This window comes from Hylobates moloch, unplaced genomic scaffold (genome assembly GCF_009828535.3).
Source record: "Hylobates moloch isolate HMO894 unplaced genomic scaffold, HMol_V3 SCAFFOLD_9, whole genome shotgun sequence".
Classification (NCBI taxonomy): domain Eukaryota; kingdom Metazoa; phylum Chordata; class Mammalia; order Primates; family Hylobatidae; genus Hylobates; species Hylobates moloch.
The window spans coordinates 75,012,337-75,034,222 of NW_026652284.1; the positions used below are offsets into that span (position 1 = coordinate 75,012,337).

At 41.8% G+C, this 21,886-nt stretch overlaps 3 protein-coding genes across 7 annotated transcripts in view; 2 read left to right on the plus strand and 1 right to left on the minus strand.

The window, feature by feature from the left end:
- Window positions 1-1,455, plus strand: part of INTS8 (integrator complex subunit 8) — a 57,915-nt gene extending 56,460 nt beyond the window's left edge. For both annotated transcript variants that reach the window (XM_032760073.1, XM_058444505.1), the window contains one exon: window positions 1,246-1,455. In XM_032760073.1, the coding sequence (XP_032615964.1) occupies window positions 1,246-1,362 (117 nt within the window). In that variant the 3' untranslated portion in view covers window positions 1,363-1,455. The remainder of the gene's footprint in view (window positions 1-1,245) is intronic.
- On the minus strand, window positions 1,438-18,008 carry CCNE2 (cyclin E2). Of its 4 annotated transcripts, none has more exons than XM_058444507.1 (12): window positions 17,882-18,008; window positions 15,979-16,018; window positions 15,794-15,887; window positions 15,662-15,715; window positions 14,588-14,739; window positions 11,897-12,032; window positions 9,396-9,542; window positions 6,921-7,016; window positions 6,525-6,659; window positions 4,241-4,352; window positions 3,614-3,771; window positions 1,438-2,863 (listed from the first exon to the last, which is right to left on the minus strand). In XM_058444507.1, exons 2-12 carry the CDS (start codon window positions 15,990-15,992, stop codon window positions 2,750-2,752), a joined length of 1,212 nt encoding a protein of 403 aa, XP_058300490.1. In that variant the 5' UTR covers window positions 15,993-16,018; window positions 17,882-18,008; the 3' UTR covers window positions 1,438-2,749. The 4 variants fall into 4 exon arrangements, with proteins under 4 accessions (XP_058300490.1, XP_032615966.1, XP_058300489.1 ...); XM_032760075.2 differs by lacking the exon at window positions 17,882-18,008 and adding an exon at window positions 16,941-17,521 and having other exon boundaries at window positions 1,439-2,863; window positions 15,794-15,890; XM_058444506.1 differs by having other exon boundaries at window positions 1,440-2,863; window positions 15,794-15,890.
- Window positions 17,592-21,886, plus strand: part of NDUFAF6 (NADH:ubiquinone oxidoreductase complex assembly factor 6) — a 212,614-nt gene continuing 208,319 nt past the window's right edge. Inside the window, exon 1 of the mRNA XM_032760082.2 lies at window positions 17,592-17,699. The gene's annotated coding sequence lies outside the window, so the exon portion shown is untranslated. The remainder of the gene's footprint in view (window positions 17,700-21,886) is intronic.

A 21,886-nucleotide genomic window follows, 5' to 3' on the forward strand; every position in this document is an offset into this window, starting at 1 on the left:
TTTTATTGGATTACTTTCTCTATTTCTTCCTTTTCTTTGTTGTGGGTGTCTCATTCTGCCTACTCCTTAAACTTGGTTTTCTCAAGAAGTTAGTCCTTGGGTTACTTTTCTGTAACCCTACATTCTCCCTAGGTAATTTAATCCACTCTTGGTTTTGATTCCTGTCCACATGGGGTGTATTACTGCTCTCAAATATCTGGCTCCTATTCCAACTTCTGTCTCACACTTCGGGTTTTTATAGCCAGTTATCTTTGGGATATCTGTTTGAAACAACTCTGGTTATACTCTACTACCAACTTTTGCCACATGCATTCCTTCATGTTGAAATGGCATCATCCAGCAATTTCTCCTATTCCCTAACTTCCCATACCTGATGATCATATCTGAATAGTCATCTCTCTCTTCAAGCCACATGTCAGAAGTCTTATTGTTTAAAGAAATTCTAGGCCGGGTGCAGTGGCTCACGCCTGTAATCCCACCACTTTGGGAGGCTGAGGTGGCAGATCACCTGAGGTCAGGAGTTTGAGAGCAGCCTGGCCAATGTGGTGAAATCCCGTCTCTACTAAAAAATACAAAAATTAGACGGACGAGATGGCGGGCATTTGTAATCCCAGCTACCTGGGAGGCTGAAGCAGGAGAATCACTTGAACCCGGGAGGCAGAGGCTGCAGTGAGCTGAGATCACGCCATTGCACTCCAACCTGGGCGACAAGAGTGAAGCTCCGTCTCAAAAAACAAACAAACAAAAAAAAACCTAATCTTTTTTTTTTTTAAATCTATAGATTTTAAGGTCCTAAACACTCCATAGCAAAAAACTAGTGGGTATATTTAGTTGGTTGAGGCACTTCTTTCTAATCATGAAAAGTTGAGCCACTATATGCGACTATAGTGCTGAGCCACTAGTTATTTTTGCACATTAACAAGTGGAGCCCTAGTTTAACTCTAAAAATTGCCATGTAGAGCTTACTTAAACTTTCAAATAAATTTACATGAATTTACTTAATATATTAAAATGGCACTTAAGTAATTCCATAAACTATGGCTCAGTAGTCCATCTTTCCTTGAGAGTGGCCCTGGTTAATCTTTATGTTAATTTTTTTTCCAAGACTCTTGGGTTTTACAATTAGAGGTTCAGTTAATCATTAAACTTTATCGTTGTTAGCACGTAGGTAGCTTTATATTACTTGTACCAACAAAACTTAATTTTTGACACACCTCTAATAACATCACTTTTCTGTTTTGGAAGATCAAAGCCATCGGCCAGACAGAGTTGAATGCAAGCAATCCAGAAGAAGTGTTACAGCTGGCAGCGCAGAGAAGGAAAAAAAAGTTTCTCCAAGCAATGGCAAAACTTTACTTTTAAGCAGTTAAATTTTTCTAACTTTTATTTTTTAAACAATGGGCTAAAAATAAACAGTATTAAAAGGTTAAGTTTATATAATACATATGTACACAATTAGTGGTGTTTTCTTTTCAGACAAAATACTGAAACAAATATTAGTTTAAAAACAAACTATACAGAAGACTTCATACCATAATAGCTTAAATTTATAATTTCTTCAAAGGGAGAAGAGATTCACATATCTGATAACAAAATAAACTAGCAATCTAGTTTTCTAATCTACTTTATGAGGTTGGATTTTTTTTTTAAAAGCTAATTTAAAATATTTAGAAATAGCCTATGTACAGCAAGTTTTTGTGTCTTTTTTTAATAAATAGATTTCTAGGAGTCAGTATATATTTAATACTCTTCTTCCTTAAGAAAATAGAAGTTTAGGTCAAGTGTTATCACTTCGACACTGTCCTTATCTCACAATGGAGGAATTTAGGAAGGACCTTAACAGTTTTACAAACATAAATAAAGCCTTAGTCACACTAAATTAAAAAAAAATTCCTTAGGGATATCTTGAGAGTAATAAAGTGACTTCCTCATATAAATAGTTTGAAAGGGAACTTAAGTTTTTCACCCAAATTGTGATACACAAAAAGGTTATTACCAAGCAACTACATGTCAATAAAGCCCCAGTCAGGAAGGAGCCACAGCATTTATCTTGTTTATAATTTCTTTGGTACTCCCACTGTTTAGAGCACAGGTTGAACACCATGTTCATCTAAGCCTTATTAGTTAAAAAATGTGTTATGGCAAGGCAAATAAACTAGTTTAAAAAACATTAAATTTCACCATTTGTAGAAATTCAAGTTTTATAATAGCTTGCTATAGCAGCTATAGATAAATTAGTCACCTTATTACAAAACTAAACCTTTGTAAACAAGTTTAAATTTAATTTTCAAGAACCAAATTGCACTAGTCAAGAGTGTAGGAATTTTGAGAATCTAACAACTAGATTCAAAGTACTATATCACTTAGTATACCCTTTAAGGTAGCACTTATCCAGTCCAAAACTCCAGTGACAAAATTCCTAGTTTATCAAGATAAACACAGTAACACTGGATTAAAGGAAAAACATTGCTATGGTATAGACTGTGGTTGGCTTCTATCCAGTAACCTTGGTAATGAAGACATCTTTGTAAACAAGTCCTGCTGTTTCTTTAACAGCTAACATAGGAAATAATTAAATGTATTCTTTAGTGCCAATTGTAAGTTTTAAAATCAAAGAATGGCAGTGTAACTTCTGAATTGGCTAGGACAATCAGTCACAGCACTATTTTCCTGTAAAACTTTAGTAGTTCAGTGATACCAGTTCTACCCAGTCTTGGTGAATTCCAACTTGTTTGCTTAGTTATCTTCTTTAGTGTTTTCCTGGTGGTTTTTCAGTGCTCTTCGGTGGTGTCATAATGCCTCCATTGCACACTGGTGACAACTGTCCCCCTTTTCTGAAGGTGTTTATGTAATTTACTTCTTCCTATACATGGGAAGAAATCATGCACTGATTTCATAAATCAAAGTCAAACCAGACTTCTGGGTACTTATCTGAGATTATTTAGGCCTAATTTTAACAGTCTTTTTATGTCTTTACAAGTGTGAAGGGTTTCTGAAAGTTTCTTTAACATGTTATATATCTATCTCTCTATCTATCTATCTATCATCTATCTATCTATCTATCTATATAATTTTTTTTTTTTTTTTTGAGACAGAGTCTCGCTCTGTCACCCAGGCTGGAGTGCAGTGGCGTAGTCTCAGCTCACTGCAACCTCCACCTCCTGGGTTCACGCCTTTCTCCTGCCTCAGCCTCCTGAGTAGCTGGGACTACAGGCACGTGCCACCACACCTGGCTAATTTTTTGTATTGTTAGTAGAGACAGAGTTTCACTGTGTTAGCCAGGATGGTCTTGATCTCCTGACCTCATGATCCGCCCGCCTCGGCCTCCCAAAAAGTGCTGGGATTACAGGCGTGAGCCACCGCGCCCAGCCATAACATGTTATATATATTTTAAACTCTTATCTAGACTGTTGGCATTGATCTTGAGACAGTTCACAAATCTTGCTCTGATTTCAAAGTAATTTTATTAACTTTTCTACATTTTGAAATCAGTGTGCCCATTAGAACTTTCTTTCCCCTGAAACTGCCTGAAGGAGTACTCTATTCCTACCATCAGTTTCAGTGACTTACTAGATTCAGATAGCAAAGCCAAAAAACTCACAAAAAAACATACCAGCATAGCCAAATAGTTTGTATGTGTCTGGATATTATGTCTGTCTTCCATAGGAATCTTCTTAGAAGTCTTCAGCTTCACTGGACTAGTACTTTTTACTACATTGACAAAAGGTACCATCCAATCTACACATTCTGAAATACTGTCCCACTCCAAACCTAGATAGATAGAAAAAAGTTAGAAAAGCATGAAGGTTGTACATCAGAAACTCTCTTACATATGTCTGATGTACTTGCTGCTGTTTTTGAGATATTTTAAAAAGAAACCAAATCATAACAAGTTTAGCATGTCAAAACAGATTATCACTCTCAAACTATTTACATGACTATGTTGAAGGGAAAAAGGACTTCAGAACTTCTTAACCAGTACCTTCTACATATGAAATTGAAATGGTCAAATCCCAAAGATTCGTTTCAACTGTATTTAAATTCCATTTGGTCTTTTTGTTGATAAACATTCAGGATTGGAAAGTACTTCTAACAGAAAGATAATCACTGGGAACAGCTAATTTTTTTTTTTTTGCCAAAGTTTTAAATTCATGTTTAGCAGAATGTTTCTAAAGTTCAGAGACTGTAGTCCCATTAGAAGTTGTGAAAAGGTAAGAAGACAACAAATAGAGAGTCTTACCTGAGGCTTTCTTAACCACTTCAATGGAGGTAAAATGGCACAAGGCAGCAGCAGTCAGTATTCTGTACTGGAACTCTAATGAATCAATGGCTAGAATACACAGATCTAAAAGCTAACAAAGGAAAAACAAAAGTACAAGCAATTTAGGAGAAAGATGAGTACTAAATGTCTCTTGCTAAAACTTTAGGGATCTAGAGATAAATAAGCCACCACCCGGCCGGGCACGGTGGCTCACGCCTGTAATCCCAGCACTTTCGGAGGCCGAGGCGGGTGAATCACGAGGTCAGGAGATCGAGACCATCCTGGCTAACATGGTGAAACCCCGTCTCTACTAAAAAAAATACAACAAATTAGCCGGGCGTGGTGGCAGGCGCCTGTAGTCCCAGCTACTCAGGAGGCTGAGGCAGGAGAATGGCGTGAACCTGGGAGGCGGAGCTTGCAGTGAGCAGAGATCGTGCCACTGCACTCCAGCCTGGCCGAAAGAGCGAGACTCCATCTCAAAAAAAAAAAAAAAGCCACCAACCTGAAGGAAGAAGTAGACAAGGAAGGACTGTTGTAATACAGTGTGACATGTACTAGCAGGAAGGGCACCTAATCTAGATTGGAAAAGATAGGGATGGCCTCAAATTGCCATAAATGGGTCTTATAAGATAAGGCAGCCAGGAAGAGTAGGAGGCAGAGAATGTTCTAGGTATAGGAACATCACTTGGAACTCAGTTCACAGTTCAGAACTCCTAAGGTGAAAAATATGAAATGAGTACTTTTCCTTCATATCTTATCAAGAAAGATGAGGGGTGGTGGCTAGAAAGAGGCATGGTCTAGATTGGATCACAAAGGGTCTTTAAGAAATCAGAATTTTATAGGCTGATTCTTGAAGTTACCGGAAGATTTTTAAATCAAAGTTCCATTTTAAGAAAGATACCTTAGAATGCAGTGAAGCAGACAGACTAGAAGAAAACATGTTTATTAAGCAGTGAGATTAGTTAAAAGGCTGTATAATCTAGGCAATAAGAGCTGAACAAGTAGCAGTGGAATGGTATAGTGTAAAAGGGGTAGATTTCACAGATTTGAGAAGATACTTGTGCAGTGGAATTAAACTTCAATTCTGTTTGTCCTCATTGGTCCAGAAGGTAGGAGAAATGGGAGAAGAGCTGGGAATTGGAAGTGAAATATTACTGTTATATGCCTCTAGAAACTCCACATTGTTTATCGGCTTATCAAAGATTTACCATCACTATCAGAAGGGTATAGCTGCCTAGGACAATTTGGGATGCTAGGAATTCTGGATGAAAAAATTAAGCTTTTAATAAAAAGTTTTATAAAATAAACCAATTTCAGTATACTTAGTGGTTATCCAGTTTGAGTATTCATAATGTGCTAGATTTAAGCACCACTGCCCACAAATTTTAACCTAAGTGACTTAATAATTATCCCCAAATGTCTTCCATATGTTAGATTTTCACATCCCACATAGAATAAGAAGATAGATTTTCTTCACTTTTGTTATATGGCAGATACAGCAGCCTTAAGATTACTTACGAGAAGTAAGCCAGAAAGAATGGGATCTCCTTTTTTTTTTTTTTTTTTTAATTTTTTTAGATGGAGTCTTGCTCTGTTGCTCAGGCTGGAGTGCAGAGGATCTTGGCTCACTGCAACCTCCACCTCCCAGGTTCAAGTGATTCTCCTGCCTCAGTCTCCCAAGTAACATGTTGGCTAGGCTGGTCTCAAACTCCTGACCTCAAGTGATCTGCCTGCCTGCCTCAGCCACCCAAAGTGCTGGGATTAGAGACCTGAGCCACAGCGCCCGGCCAGATCCTCCTCCTCCTCTACTTACTTACTTTGTTAAATATGCTAGCCTGGAAAAGTTTACTTCGAATTTATGTTCTAAAAAATTTTTTTAACAAAGTAATTTTAATTCTGATATTTAACTTGATAGGCACTCTGTGTAACCAAATGTAAAGACATCATACAGAATAATTCTATGCCATTATAAAGCTTAAACACAACTGGCGAAAAAATGCTTTTCTCCATTTTATATCAAAAACAGATACTTTGGTTTGGACTCCTAAAGAATGAAAGTACTCAGAAAAGTGTAAGGACTTTGTTTTTCTAGAAATATTAAGCAACATAAACACTGGGGACAGAACTTTATGCGTCAAAAGTTTTGTTCTAGAATTAAGGAGTGAAGTCAATATGTCATTTTGTGGCATAGCCTATTTAAGACTATATACACTAAAACCTGTAATTAATAACATTACCATTGAATCAATAAAAATGTCAGTACCTGAGCTATTTGAATGAATGTTTCCTGAGAATACTGAGGTAGAAGAACTTTAGGAGCATCTTTAAGAGCATCAACTTGGAGAAAGAGATTTAGCCAGGAGATGATTGTTACAGGACAAAGTTCCCATTTTAAAGCCTGTTAAACAAAATTTAAAAATGCCTGTTAATGAATGTAGACACATACACCACATTATATAGTAGAGGTTAGAGGTTAAGTAAATTCCCCATTCAACCATAACCATTGTCAATATTTTGATGCATTAACCTCTTAGAACTGGATCCTAATACCTCAGTTTTGACTTTTTACATTGTAGTATTTGAGATTCAATCATAACTACTTATGTTACTTAGTAACATGGTTTCTTTTTTGCAACTAGGAAAACATAATTATTATTACCTTTAATATAATGAGTTCCATCCTTAAGATATCCTCTTCACTGCAAGCACCATCAGTGACGTAAGCAAACTCTTGGAGTTTAGGAGCGTAGATTTCCTTTAAATTGTAATACTTTTATTGAGTACAATTGAGATTGAAATTAATTACAAATTACAAATCCTCAGTCTACAATGGGGTTACATCCCAATAAACCAAAATATCGTTTTAAGTAGAAAGTGCATTTTCATTTTCTTGCAGAAATAAGCAAAGACAAAAAGTACATTTTCTTTTTTTTTTTTGAGGCAGTCTCACTCTATCACTCAGGCTGGAGTGCAGTGGTGCAATCTCGGTTCACTGCAACTTCCACCTTCCAGGCTCAAGTGATTCTTGTGTCTCAGCCTCCCCAGTAGCTGGGGTTACAGGTGTGTGCCACTATGCCTGGCTATTTTTTGCATTTTCAGGAGAGAGAGGATTTCACCATTTAGGCCAGGTTGATCTCAAACTCCTGACTGCAAATGATTTGCCCGCCTTGGCCTCCCAAAGTGCTGGGATTAACCACCGCACCTGGCCAGAAAGTGCACTTTCAACTTACAGTATTTTCGACCTAAGCAGACATAGCTCTGTTGTATGTCAAGGGGCATAATGAATGCAGGTTGTTTTCAACCATCATAAAGTCAAAACATCGTAGGTCAAACCATGGTAAGTAGGGGACCATCTATATACAAATCACACACAGCCTTCAGATTTAAGGACAGCTTCACTAACTATAAATCTCAGTAAAATAATTCTATAGTCAAAACAAAGTAAGATATTTTCATATCTAGGTATCTAGTAACTATATTGATTATCAACACTTCTTTTCATAGAATTGACTTTGAATTTTCATTAATACAACTAGAATGTCTTATGTCATTTCAGTTAAAGGACAGCCAAACTTAGTTTTAAGATTGCCTGATATGTTGGTCAGATCAAAAGGAGACACCCTGCCGGGTGCAGTGCAGCAGCTCACACCTATAATCCCAGCACTTTGGGAGGTCGAGGTAGGAGATCACCTGAGCCCAGGAGTTTAAGACCAGTGCGAGCAACAAAGAGAAACGCTGTCTCTACAAGAAAAAATAGCCAGGCATGGTGGTGGATCCCTGTAGTCTCAGCTATTCCGGAGGCTGAGATGGGAGGATCGCTGTGGCCTGGGAGGTCGAGGCTGTACTGAGCTACAGTAGTGCCACTGCATCCAGCCTGTGTGACAGCAAGACCCTGTCTCAAAAAACAAAAGCAAAGCACCCAACAAATAAGGTCTAGAAACTAAAAACATTTCCTTTACCCTAGTACAAAAATATGGTTAATCAAAAAATACTTTGTGCAGTTTGGCTAACAGGTCTGTCTTAGCACTCCAGAGAAGAATTAGAATCATCAAAGGATTAGGTGTCTCCCACATAGGAGAACAGGCTAAAAGATCAGGATTTCAGTCTAGAAAGTTGTCTAAAACAGTATAATTTCAAGTAAGGATAGACTGAACACAAGTTTATGTGCCAAATTCAGCAGAATTTGGGGATGGCTCTTAAGGCTCAAAAGACATTTAAAAGAAAAAGGAAAACAGTTAAAAAATTAATATAGGATCACAATCCCTCTTCTCTCAAAATGATACCAGCTATAAAAGTTTTAGATGAAAGTATTGATGATATCCATCATGTATTAAGAAAAGTAAATTGAGCTTATGTAAAGGAAAATCTTAAGAAAGGAGGTGCCTTCTATCAGGGCAGCACCATCAGATACAATAATACTAGGCTGGCCGGGTGCGGTGGCTCATGCCTGTAGTCCCAGCATGTTGGGAGGCCGAGGCAGGTAGATCGCCTGAGTCAGGAGTTCAAGACCAGCCTGGCCAACATGGTGAAACCCCATCTCCACTAAAAATACAAAAATCAGCTGGGCATGGTGGTGGGCGCCTGTAATCCCAGCTACTCGGGAGGCTGAGGCAGGAGAATCACTTGAACCTGGGAGGCAGAGGTTGCAGAGAGCCAAGATCGCGCCATTGCACTCCAGCCTGGGCAAAAGAGTGAGACTTCGTCTCAAAAAAAGAAAAAAGAAAAAAAAAAGGCTGGATAAACCATTATTCTAACCCAACACAGTACTCATTTCATTTCATTTTATTAGCTGTTTAGTTTTCAAAGGTCATTCTGTTGAATACAAATGCTATAATTATGTATATAAATAGAGCATCAATATGTTTCATTTGGCAGAATGAGCCACGGGACATTTCACTTAGATACTAATCCCAGAATCTAAACTAGAGATTTACAATAAGGCTCAGACATTACAGAGGGAACTATGATAATTTATCATTCATCCCTGTGGTAATGTTCAGAAAATGTACTGAGAAACAAAAACATTCATTTTTCTAAGGAGTTAATATAAAACATAGTATTCTTTGGGATTAATATGTTGATTTAAAAAAAAGTTTGGGATAAATATATCTAAGGATAAACTTTGAGAACTTACCTCAAGTTTGGAAGCAATGAATAATGAGGTAATTCCAATGAGTTGAAGCATATTTTTATTTATATCCTTTTGTGTCAACATAAATCTATCAAAAAAGTCTTGTGCAAGATAAAATGTTTCCCTATGGAGTGTGTATACTTCACATACCTAGAGAAGAATCCAAACATTTAAATATTATCCTCTGAATTTCTCCAAATTTGAAAGTCATCTCTTAGCATATCAGATTTTAAAATATGTTTAAGCCAAACTGATAGCAAAGCTAAGATAGGAAAGGAAAAAAAGAAACTAAGATGTACTATTAGGATAAACAAATCTATTACTATCCACATTTACTAGTTTTATAGTTTTTCTTACCTCATTTATTTTTCATATTTTACTGCACTGTTAAAAATTATCAAAGGATACTGAATGGTTAACACTGATGATAAACAAAATCTTATCTCTTGTTTCTGACTTTAATAGGAATTGCCCTGATGTTTCACTATTGTTATTAATAATAATAAATAGTATCTGTCATTTCTACACTTTGAGGGAAAGCTTTTAATTCTCACAGTAACTCCATAAGTAGGTACCATTATCCCCATTTCGGAGATGAGGAAATAAAGATATATACCAGAGTTTTTTTTGTTTTTTTGTTTTTTTTTGACAGGGTCTCACTTTGTCACCCAGGCTGGAGTGCAGTGGCTCACTGCAACCTCTGCCTCCCAGGTTCAGGCGATTCTCCTACCTCAGCCTCTGAGTAGCTGAGATTACAGGTGTGTGCCACCATGTCCAGCTAATTTTTTGTATTTTTAGTAGAGATGGGATTTTACCATGTTGGCCAGGCTGGTCTCGAACTCCTGGCTTCAACTGATCTGCCTGCCTCAGTCTTCCAAACTGCTGGCATTACAGGTATGAGCCACCACACCTGGCCACATGGGTTTCTAATAATGAGTTAAGAAAATCTCTTTTGCTGGCCGAGTACGGTGGCTCACACCTGTAATCCCAGCACTTTGGGAGGCCAAGGCGGGAGGATCACTTGAGGTCAGGAGTTCAAGACCAGCCTGGCCAATAGGGTGAAACCCCGTCTCTATTAAAAATACAAAATTTAGCCGGTATGGTGGCCCACGCCTGTAATCCCAGCTGTGTAAGTGGCTGAGACAGAAGAGTCGCTTGAACCCGAGATGCATAGGTTGCAATGAGCTGAGATTGTGCCATTCCATTCCAGCCTGGGTGACAACAGCGAGGCTCCATCTCAAAAAAAAAAAAAAAAAGAATGTCGAATTTCAAAAAATGTCTTTTGCATCTATTGAGATCTTAGCATTTTTCTTATTTACCGTTAAGGTAATAAATTAATAGATTTTCAAATGTTGAATCAAGTTTGCATTCCTAGACTGAAGAATATACTAAGACAGAGTTTAACACTGCCGGATTTGATATACTGTGTATGCTCTTGCATACATAATCATATTTAGGTAAAAACAGGAATAAATTGAATAGGATAACCACTGGATGAGTATCAGTATAACAAAAAGGAAAAAAATTAAAAATTAACATAATTGTGCTTAAGTTGATTCCATGATCACTAGACGCTCAGAAAAAGTCAAAACCCAATGCCTTCTTGTGCCCACAATTCAAATACAATCTCTCCTTCTAGTCAAAATAAGGAAAAAGATGACCTGATGCAAAAGGACAACATTTTAGTCTTAAAAACTGTTCTGATAGCTTCTGAGATCTATTCTGCCATGTGTTCCTCCTCCAAAAAGTCTATGGTCTTTTTCCCTTAGAATGCTTCATCTCTGTCTTTAAAGAGACTACAGAGCAAATATCCAAGAGTTGGAGGAAAAATCAGTTTGTCATCAACATAAGTAATCATTTTCTCAATAATAATTTTAGAAACTTTTTTAGAGCTATTATCCAGAGAAAGGGAATGGACCTAAACAAGAGAGAAAATTCTGGCACAAATCTATAGGGGCTTCAGGATCACTATTCCTTTAAATTAATGGTATACTTTGGAAAAGAACAGAAGAATATAATAAAGAGAAGGTATCTGGACCATAGAGGGCTTAGAGCTTCCAGATACCCATAGTCTCATTATGGTTTAGGATATAGAAATCAGGATTCCTCATCATCATTTGATTTTGTTAATACAGAAAAGACTTGAGGGCCCTGAAGCCTAGTTCTAGTTCTTCACTTTGTATAGCATAATTGAAAACCTAATCAACTATACGTTCCATTCACCTTGAGTATCTGTGGCACCCAGAAAGTGGCCGGTACACAGCAGTATCCACAGATAACAGGAATTCTGAATTGGGTTTAGTTACATGTAGTAGCTTTGTCTTGATTTTACTCTCATAGAGTCACTTTCCATTTTGGGTGCAATCAACTACAGTAAGTACCTCAAAAAAGACAGCTTCCTGGGGATGAACAATAAACTCTTGAGAGTACATGGAAAGCACATTTACAGCTAAATATTCTTCCATCATACAGAGACAAAGGAAATTTGCATTGCTGTAACATACCTCTAAAAGCCAGTCTAGAAGTATGGACCTCATCTGTGGTTCCAAGTCAGAATGCAGAACTTCAAAATGTTTGTCATGAACATATCTGCTCTCCTTTTTTAACATGTTTAGCCAGACTTCTTTTGAACATCCCCAGCTACGGAAAGAGAGGAAAAAAACCGTAATTTTTTTTTTTTTTGGAGACAAAGTCTCGCTCTGTGGCTCAGGCTAGAGTGCAGCGGCACAGTCCTGGCTCACTGTAATCTCCCTCTCCCAGGTTCAAGCAATTCTTGTGCCTCAGCCTCCCAAGTAGCTGGGAGTTACAGGTGCCTGCCACCAAGCCTGGCTAGTTTTTGTATTTTTAGTAGAGATGGGGTTTCACCATGTTGGCTGGGCTGGTCTCGAACTTCTGACCTCAAGTGATCCACCTGCCTCAGCCTCTCAAAGTGCTGGGATTACAGGTGTGACCCACCACGCCCGGCTAAAAACCATAATTTAAACTGTGCAACCCATGTAATATACAAACTCTTGTTTCACATAGATAAAATTCAACTTTCAGACACTGAAATGCAACTTTTAATTAGAACTTGGAAGAAGCTCTTAAAGTAAATTAGAAAAAAAACTTCTACCTTAATTTTTGGAAACCATTTCCTTTGCATGAATAAATAGAAGCCTGAAGTAACACAGTGGGAACCTGGACTATGATCATCCAAACCTGCAGATTTCAAGGGAGTGCTTTCTAGTCCCACTTATTTATGCTTTACAAAGGTTGCTGTTAAAAGATAACCATGTTGCTTTTCCCCTAAGTGGTCTGAGGTAATCTGTGAAAATGGTTGGCTATTCACTTGACCTGGAAAACCCCACAAAATCATGCAAATCAAGAGGTTCAAATCTTTGTGTTCACTGTAAGAACACTCGTGAAACTGCCCAGGCTATCAAGGGTATGCATATATGAAAAACCACAAAGTGGCCGGCACGGTGGCTCACACCTGTAGTCCCTGCACTTTGGAAGGCCGAGGCGGGTGGATCACCTAAGGTCAGAAGTTCGAGACCAGCCTGGCCAACATGGTGAAACCCCGTCTCTTGGCCGGGTGTGGTGGCTCACGCTTGTAATCCCAGCACTTTGGGAGGCCGAGGCGGGCGGATCATGAGGTCAGGAGATCGAGACCACAGTGAAACCCCGTCTCTACTAAAAATACAAAAAATTAGCCAGGCGTGGTGGCGGGCGCCTGTAGTCCCAGCTACTCGGAGAGGCTGAGGCAGGAGAATGGCGTGAACCTGGGAGGCGGAGCTTGCAGTTAGCCGAGACTGCACCACTTCACTCCAGCCTGGGCGACAGAGCGAGACTCCGTCTCAAAAAAAAAAAAAAAAAAAAAAAAGAAACCCCGTCTCTACTAAAAATACAAAAAATTAGCTGGGCATGGTGGCACGCCTGTAATCCCAGCTATTCAGGAGGCTGAGGCAGGAGAATCACTTGCACCCAGGAGGTGGAGGTTGCAGTGAGGCGAGATCACGCCGCCACTGCACTCCAGCCTGGGCGACAACAGCAAAGCTCCGTCTCCAGAAAAAAAAAAACACCATGAAGTATTTTTAAAATGTCACTTTACAGAAACAGCGTGTACCATTCTGACATTACAATGGTGGAGTTGGTAGGTGTACCCCAGGCCAAGCAGTGGGACTGGACACAGGTTGGTGGCCTGAAAAGAGTGCTGAATTTTTGCCGCACATGCTTAAAAATGCAGAGAGTAATGCTGAACTTAAGGGTTTAGGTGTAGATTCTCTGGTCATTGAGCATCTCCAAGTGAACAAAGCACCTACGATGTGCCAACGGACCTACAGAGCTCATAGTCGGATTAACTCATACATGATCTCTCCCTGCCGCATCGAAATGATCTTTAGTGAAAAGGAACAAATTGTTCCTAAACCAGAAGAGGCGGTTGCCCAGAAGAAAAAGATATCCCAGAAGAAACTGAAGAAACAAAAACTTATGGCACAGGAGTAAATTCAGCACTAAAATAAATGCAATTAAAAGTGAAAAAAAATGTTTTCTCAAGAGCAATACAAAAAAGTTAAACATGTAAGGCATGTGATCACAGTCAAGAGAAATCTCAATCACCTCTAAATAGATCATCTATAGCAGGATCACCTATGGGGTAGGTAAGGTGGGACAGAGGGCAGGGAAAGGGGGATTGGTGAGTTTAAGTGTCTGATTCCATTAAATTGCTTATTAAGGCCAATCATAAATTAATACAGTACATGTTTTGTATAAGTGGTACCTCTTAGTTATACTCATGGACTAGAAAAAAGAATTAAGTATAGACCTTACTAAGTTTGGTAAGAAATAAGTAGGGTTGATACATCAATTGAAAAAGCTTCCTTTGAGTTGAAGCTGCAAGAAACACGAATAAAAATTTTAAAGGAAAAAGCTGTACATGTAAAAATGTTTCTATCTTAACAAAAAACTAATTCCGTTCTGTTAAGTCTTTATAGTAGTCAGCAAGCAAATGAAAATAATTTTGTAGAATCGGCGTTTTAAATACCCATATCATTTGCAAACAGCACTACTCTCAGATAAAATGACATATGCTTAAATATTAGTAAACAATTTTTATAAGTTTTTCTATTTTATGACATCAAAAGACAAAATAGTGCCATGTATTAAATCAGCACAACTTTCTATCTTTGAAATAAAATCACTGATATTTTTCTTACCTTAAATCAGGCAAAGGTGAAGGATTAATAAAAAGATTTTTAAATCTGTAATTTGTAAATCTGGAGAAATCACTTGTTCCTATTTCTTTGTGAGGTGTTTCAATGATAATGCAAGGACTGATACCCCCAGATAATACAGGTGGCCAACAATTCTGTCATTAAAAAAAAGAAAAATATCAATTTGTGCAAGGAAAGCCTTAGTTTTTGTAATGGATCTTTCATAAATGAAAGCTAATATGTCTAAAGAATCATAATTTCAGCTAACATAGATGGCAATATAGCTAATTTGACATTCATATTTTATAAACAAGCCATATAGCTCATGTTGATTTTTATAAAGAGTAATACGATGTTTTAGACAACAAAATGCAATTCTGGTAACAGAAGACATTAGGTGTTGAAGGAGGACAGTAATAACAAAATGCACCTGCAGTCTAAAATACTAATCACTTTCAAGATCACAGAATTGTAGTTCTCTGTATCTAGCAATAGTAGCAGGGACTTTTTTTTTTTTTTAATAAGCTCTTTTTTTAAAAAAAATGTGCTCTGATACTTTTGAATATTTGAAAGCAAAACCTTAAAAATGGAATCAATTACTTAAAGGATCCTTTTCCCAATAATGCTGGTTTCAAAGGCAATCACTATCTCCAAAGTGCTGCTTTCTGTAAAACACATAGGAAGAAGAGGTACCAAAGGGCTGCGCGCCAGGCTGTCAGTGATCTCACATCCTATTTATGCCCAAGAAGCAGCTATTAGGACCGTCTACTAGAGTCTGCGAGGGAACAAAGAGCAGTATATTGGACAGATTAGGCGGGCCCTGGTGCACCAGGCAGTTCCAAGAGGGAGGAATTTACAAAAAGGAACCAGCTGCTTGAAGGCACTTACTCTGCAGCTGTAGTAGGATTCGGGCACATAGAAACCACCCAAAGATAAGCGCCTTCCTGCTGACCTCTAGGGGCATTAAAAGCAAAAGTGTCAGAGGAATCTATTGCAAAGCAATAAACACATAATTCTATTCTTATTCATCTATCCTCCATTTTTCCCCCAAACCCACCCAGTCCAGTTCTGCATTACCCTAATTTCATACTGATGTTTCTTGGTGACCTCCTCTCTTCTTTTTTTGACATCCTGGAAAATAGCAAAGACCATTGGTAAACTAAAGTCCCAGCATGGAATTTCTTTCCTCCCTCTTTCTCCTTAAATCACCTGGGTAGTTTTCCTCTTCTTGGCCTGGATTATCTGGGCTTCTTGGGGGGATTCCGTCTGGCTGGGCTGGGGCTGCTGCTTAGCTTGTAAACGGCTACTGCAGTGAATTTTTAAAAAGGAAGTGTAATTAGTAAGTTAAAGGCAGCAACTAATTTGAAACATGTCTCTAAGGCAGATAATGTTACCTTCGTCTTGACATTCTCTTCTTTCAGGTGTATAAAACCTCTGAAGGGGGGAGAGGAAAAGCCGCAGTCAAGTACATTGTCATTCACATTCTCCAAGTGCCAGTAAGACGCTGATTCGGAGGTGAAAGCTCAGTCCCTCCGAAGGGGGCCTGGGCCCTGTGACCTTGCCATCTTCTGTGCTGTGTTAGCTAGCTCATGGTAATTCATTTTGGATACACGCCTGCATTTCCTCAACTGAATGTACAGCTGGAACGCGGGTGTCCAAAAATTCACCAAGCACTCCTGACACCTTGAACGCGCAGGGAGGCACATCTTCCTCAAACGGGTTTTTCTGGGTCCTCCACCCTCTCCCCCGTACACCGGGAATGGGGCTTGGGCAGCGCCCCCACGTCCCGCCTCCCATGCTGGACCAGCGCGGAGAGGGGGTTGTGGAGGCGAAATGCTGTGGAGAAGCCGGTTCCGCGCCAATTTGGAGAGCGGCGGTGGCGGGGAAGCAGGGGGCGGAGGAACCAAGACTGGTGTCACGGCCTCCAGTCTCCTTTCCCTCCTTCCCGGCCCCGCCGCCCTACCGCCGCTCGGAGGGGCGCCGGGACCCCAACTCCAGATGGGAAGCGGAGGGCGGGGGGGAGGGCAGGAAAAGGAGCTAAAGAAAGGGGAGACCGGGCTGGCCGGGAACTTTTCTCCCCATGGAGGGGACCCGGCCTCCCATCCTCTCTCCCACGGGATAGCTCCCGAAATGAGGGTGGGATAGAGAAGCCCCTAGAACGAGGGGCGGCTCTCCATGCCCACCCGCCTCTCGGTCCCCTGCCAAGGTTCCTGACAGGGACGGAACGCGGGGACCCATGAACCCCAGTCATCTAGTTCTCAGCCCTCCCGATTTTCCTCCCTGAGGCTCCCGCCTGTGGTAAGTGATCGGCCCAACTGGGCTTTCTTTCCTCCCGCATCCCCCCTACGCGCAGCACCTCCTCACCGCCAGGCCAGCTACCGCTCGGCTCAGCTGGCGCCGGCGCCAACCCAATATATAGGCCGGGCCAGTCCCGCCCCGCACGCATGCGCCTCAGACTGACACCTCCGGACAGCGCGCTCCCCTCTCCCGCCCGTCCGCCCGCGCGCCCGCGCGCCGCGCCCTGCTCTCAGTGTGCGCCCGCCACCCAGAGCGGCCGTGGGGTCCACTCTCCCAGGCCTTCGGCCCGTGTCCACCGCGCTCCACGGCGCGGCCGGCGGCGGTAGGGAAACTCTCAGGGCCTCCTTCTCCGCGGCTAGCCTCCCCGCCGCCTGGCTTCCGCGTCTCCCGCCAGTTTGCTTTTGCTCCCTCCCACTGCAACTCCTGGATTTCGGGGGTGTCAGGCTGCGGCTCAGCCCGGGAGCATAACAGGGGGACACGACTCGGGCGACCAGAGGGTGGCTGGGAAGTGACCGTCCAGGGGCGCGCCCTAGCTGTCCCGCCAAGGCCTCAGGGAACCCAGGTCTTTCCTGAGCGACGCGGGGACCCAAGGGCCCGCCCCTCGGGGAGGAGCAAAGCGTTGGCTGAAGAGCTGGCCAATGGGAGGCGCGGGCGGCAGCACAACGTGGAGTGGCTGCAGAATGTAAACACCGCTGAGCCGCGCGCCGGGCCAAGTGCGACTCTGCTCTCCCCAGTCTCGGCCCGCGACCATCCGGAGCCCGCTCCGCCGGCCCTGCGCTGGGCGCCCAGGGAAGGCATTTCCAGCCCGCCCACCCAGGTATGTATTAACCGTGTTTTCCGGCTCCCTGCTCCCCCTACCGGGTTTCCCTCCTCATGTGTCGGTCGCTCCCCCAGCCCGCCGCCTTGCCCCTGCGGTGGCCTCCAGCTGCCATCCCGCAGTCCCCGCGCAGGAAACGCTCGCGCCACGCCGCGCCGTCCCTTGCTTCCTCTCTTCCCCACCTCCAATTCCGGGGTCCCCGAGGGTAAAACCCCTCTCCGGAGCGGGGCCCGGGAACGGCATTCCCTCTCCCCGTGAGCGCAGTGGTCCCCGGGGACCTGGCCAGGTGGGAAGAACGGTCGCCACCACGTGCAGGCCCCGGGCCCGCGTGTCGCGCCGCGCCCCGCCCCGCCGCCGCCGCCGCCAGCGCGCCTTGCGGAGCCCGCGCGAGCCGGCAGCGCGGGAGGGCGCAGTTCGCGCCGGAGCCCTATTGGGAGGAGGCGGGCCCGACGCTGTTGTTCCTTTACACTTCCCCGGGTGTTTAAACTTAGGGGTCCCTTCGCTGCCCCTATGAATGTCCCCACAACTGGCGCACCCCAAAACTGCACATCGTCAAGTCAGACTTGCGGCGGGTATTCCGCAAACAGGTTTTGCGGCGGGAGCAGCGAGGCGGGGAACAGCTCCGGGGACAAAAATCCCCCGGGTGGAGGAACAGTGCGAAGGCGTCTCGGAACCCGCGGCAGCTCGGGCGGGCCGCGTCTGCCCCGGCCCTGAGCGAGCGGGAGAGCAAGCGGGAGGGCGAGCGGGCCGCGCCGGGGAGACGGAGCTGCGCGGGCGGGAGCCCTTCCCGAGATGCACCGGGAGGCGACCCCGGCTCCCGCCCGTCCTTTTGTGCTGTGCCGCTCGAGCGCGCTTGAGGCCCGGGAAATAGCCGCCGGCGGACGGGCGCTTTGGGGCGGGCGAAGTCCTTTTTCACACTTTTTCGATTCTTCGTCTTGTGAAGCCGGCAAAATAATTGTTTCTCTTGCTAATTTACCTGTAAGAGCTTTGCCCAAGGTGACAGCATCAGGAGAAGCCCATGCTTTGTCAGTCCCAAGAAACTTTCTGCCGTTTCTAACGCTTAGGATGGCTCTCGGCGGGGCAGAAGTTGGCTCCCTTTTGCAGTTACTCAAAACGCAGTTAGCGGTATAGCTAGCTTAGAGGTCTAAGAGCATGATGTCAAGAAAAGGGGTCGGGGTCTCCCAACAAGGGTCACCTGATCGTAAGCAGAACTGGTGGCCCTCGTGGTTGAATTTGATAAAATATACTGAAAACCAGTATGTCGAGTAACGTTTGTGGGAATCATCTTTGAATGATGAATATATGCTCAGTACTGAGTTAACTAGTAAATTGATTTTAAAAGACACTGCTCTTATAAATGTCCTTTGCTATACCCTTGACTATTATGTGAACAGAATGCAATCACAGTAAAGGAGAAATTAGAAAATTCCAAGACGTCTTTGTGTGGAAAGGAATAGAGTGAATTCTCCCATATTACGGGTACCTGGTCAGTAGACAAGTGGGTCTGTTAAAAAAAGAGAAAATAAAGGGTAGGGGGCGGGTATGTTTGTTTTTAGCTTGCTCTTTTTCTACTTATCGGTTTTAAAGTTCACCTGAAGTATTTATTTCCCCTATTGTACATGTAAAGTTAAAACACCACAGTAAATAAACTGTTAGCCTCTACCATGCTTCTTTGGGGTAACTATTTTGATTGCTCCGACATTCATTTTCAGGAGGAAAAAACCCCAGAAGATGCTTGGAGGCACGGGCTTAAAAAAAAAAATTCAGGCTTAGCCCACCCATTTCTTTATTTTGTGCCTTTTTTTTTTTTTTTTTTGGTGTGTCTCCTCTGTCGAAGCTTCACAGATCCTTTTCTCTGTGCTACAGTTACGCTCATCTTACAGGACAAAAATTACTTATTTAAATGTCTTTTATTTCCAACTAGGCCTCGGAAATTGTTTTGTTCATCTTTTTATAGCCAGTATTCAGCAGTTCAAAGGCATATATAGTAGGACTTGGGTAAATGCTGATTTGAATTGTGTGTAGGATATCCCATTATATAATTTTAGGTCTCTAGGTTACCATGATGGGTGATAGATGGATGGTGGAATTATTCCCAATAAATACCAGGCTTTTAAAAACATTAATAGACTTTATTTTTTAGAACAGTTTTAAAGAAAAATTGAGCAGGTGGAACAGGACTTCCATATATCCACTCCCCTCTCCCACCCACCACACATGCGCAGTTTCCCCTGTTATTGACATCTTATAGTATGGCATATTTATTACCCTATGATGTGTTTGCTATTAATGAATCAGTGTCGATGCGTTATTATTAACTAAAGTCCATACTTTATTCCTATGTCTTTAGTTTTTACCTAATATCTTTTTATTGCTCTAGGATCTCATCTAGGATACCCATCACATTTAGATGTCATGTCTTAGGTTCCTCTTGGCCATGGCAGTTTCTCAGACTTTTCTTGTTTTGATGACCTTGACAGTTTTGAGGAGTGCTGGTCAAGTATTTTGTAGGCTAACCATGAGACAAAAACATCAGATGAATTCCAGTAGAGGAGTTGACTGGGGTTATGGGTTTGGGGAAGAAGATCATAGAGATAAAGTACCATTTTCATCACATCATACTAAGAGTTCATACCGACATCATGATTTATTACTATTGATGTTGATCTTGACCACCTGGCTGAGGTAATGTTTGTCAGATTTCTCTATTGTAAAATTACTCTTTTTCCTCCCTTTCCATACTGTGCTCTTTGGAAGGAAGTCACTGTGTGCAGCCCACACCTAAGGAGTGAGGAGTGATCTTTTTTAGGGTGAAGTATCTGTATTATTTTAATTTATTCTGCATTAGAGATTTGTCTCTTTTTCCCCATTCATTAACTTAGTCATTTATTCCTATCAGTATGCACTCATGGATATTCATTTTATAATTTGAATTATAATTCAATAATACTTTATCTTGTTGGTCAGATTGTTCAAAACTTTCACCAAGGTATTTTTCATACGTTTTTATTGTCATGAGACTCATTTGAAGCTAAGCAAAAATGAATGGTGCTTAATGATAATCAGTATTTCTCACGTAACAAGAAAGGAATAAAACATTTTCTTCCCATTTAATGAAACTTGCTTATCCTTCATGCTTATCTAAAACGTATCTAAAGGAAAAAAAAAATCTTCGTATTTTAGTAGAGATGAGGTTTCACCATGTTGGGACCAATCAGGCTGGTCTTGAACTCCTGACCTCAAATCATCCGCCCGCCTCGGCCTCTCAAAGTGCTGGAATTACAGGCGTGAGCCACTGCACCCGGCCAATTTTTTAAATTAGAATCAGGTGAGATGCAGTTTTAAAAACAATTTTATTGTTAAACAAATACATTTTACTATAAGATAGTTTTGACTTCACATTCTACTTCGAAGGGTCATTGGGACCTCTAGATGTCCACAGAACACACTTTGAGAACTGCATACATAGTTGCCCAAACCAGAATCCTGGGAGTGAACTTAGTCATTCCTTTCTTCTTTTTTTCTGAGCTTCATAATCATAGTTAATATTTCCTGGGTAAGATAATGTGCTAGGCTGTACCCCAAGCCTTCACATACTATTAACTCCTTCAATCTTCCACCAACACTATGAGACAGGTGCTAATGACTGTCATTCCTGGTTTATAAATGAGGAATCTGAGGCACAAGTGTAGTTTGCCTAAGATCCACAGTAGAGTCTGACTCCAGCTCACCTGTGCTGTGCTGCCTCTATTTATCACCAAAAATTCCTTTCTGTTCTGTTCCCAAGTCATTTCCACATTCATGCTTTATTTCCCTCTGCCTTAGTTCAGGACACCATTCTCTCTTCAGTGCAATACTCTTCTAACTGGTTTTCCTGACATGCATTGCCCCTTGCAGTCTGCCTTCCAACCTGTTGCCAAACTGCCCTTCCAAAGCACAGATGCCACTCCTTAAAACCTTTCTGTACCTCCGCTTGGATTAACAGTCAAGCTCCAAAACTTAAACACACAAGACCTCTTGCGCCCAGGAGATCCCCCGACATGGAGCTCTCCACATCCCCTGTCCTTCTCACCTTGGGACCTTGGCACCTGCACCTCATTCTCCCCACCTCCATTGCCTTTCCCCAGCTAGAACCCATTTATTCATTAATACTCAAACACTGCCTTTTCTAGAAAGCTGTCTTGCCC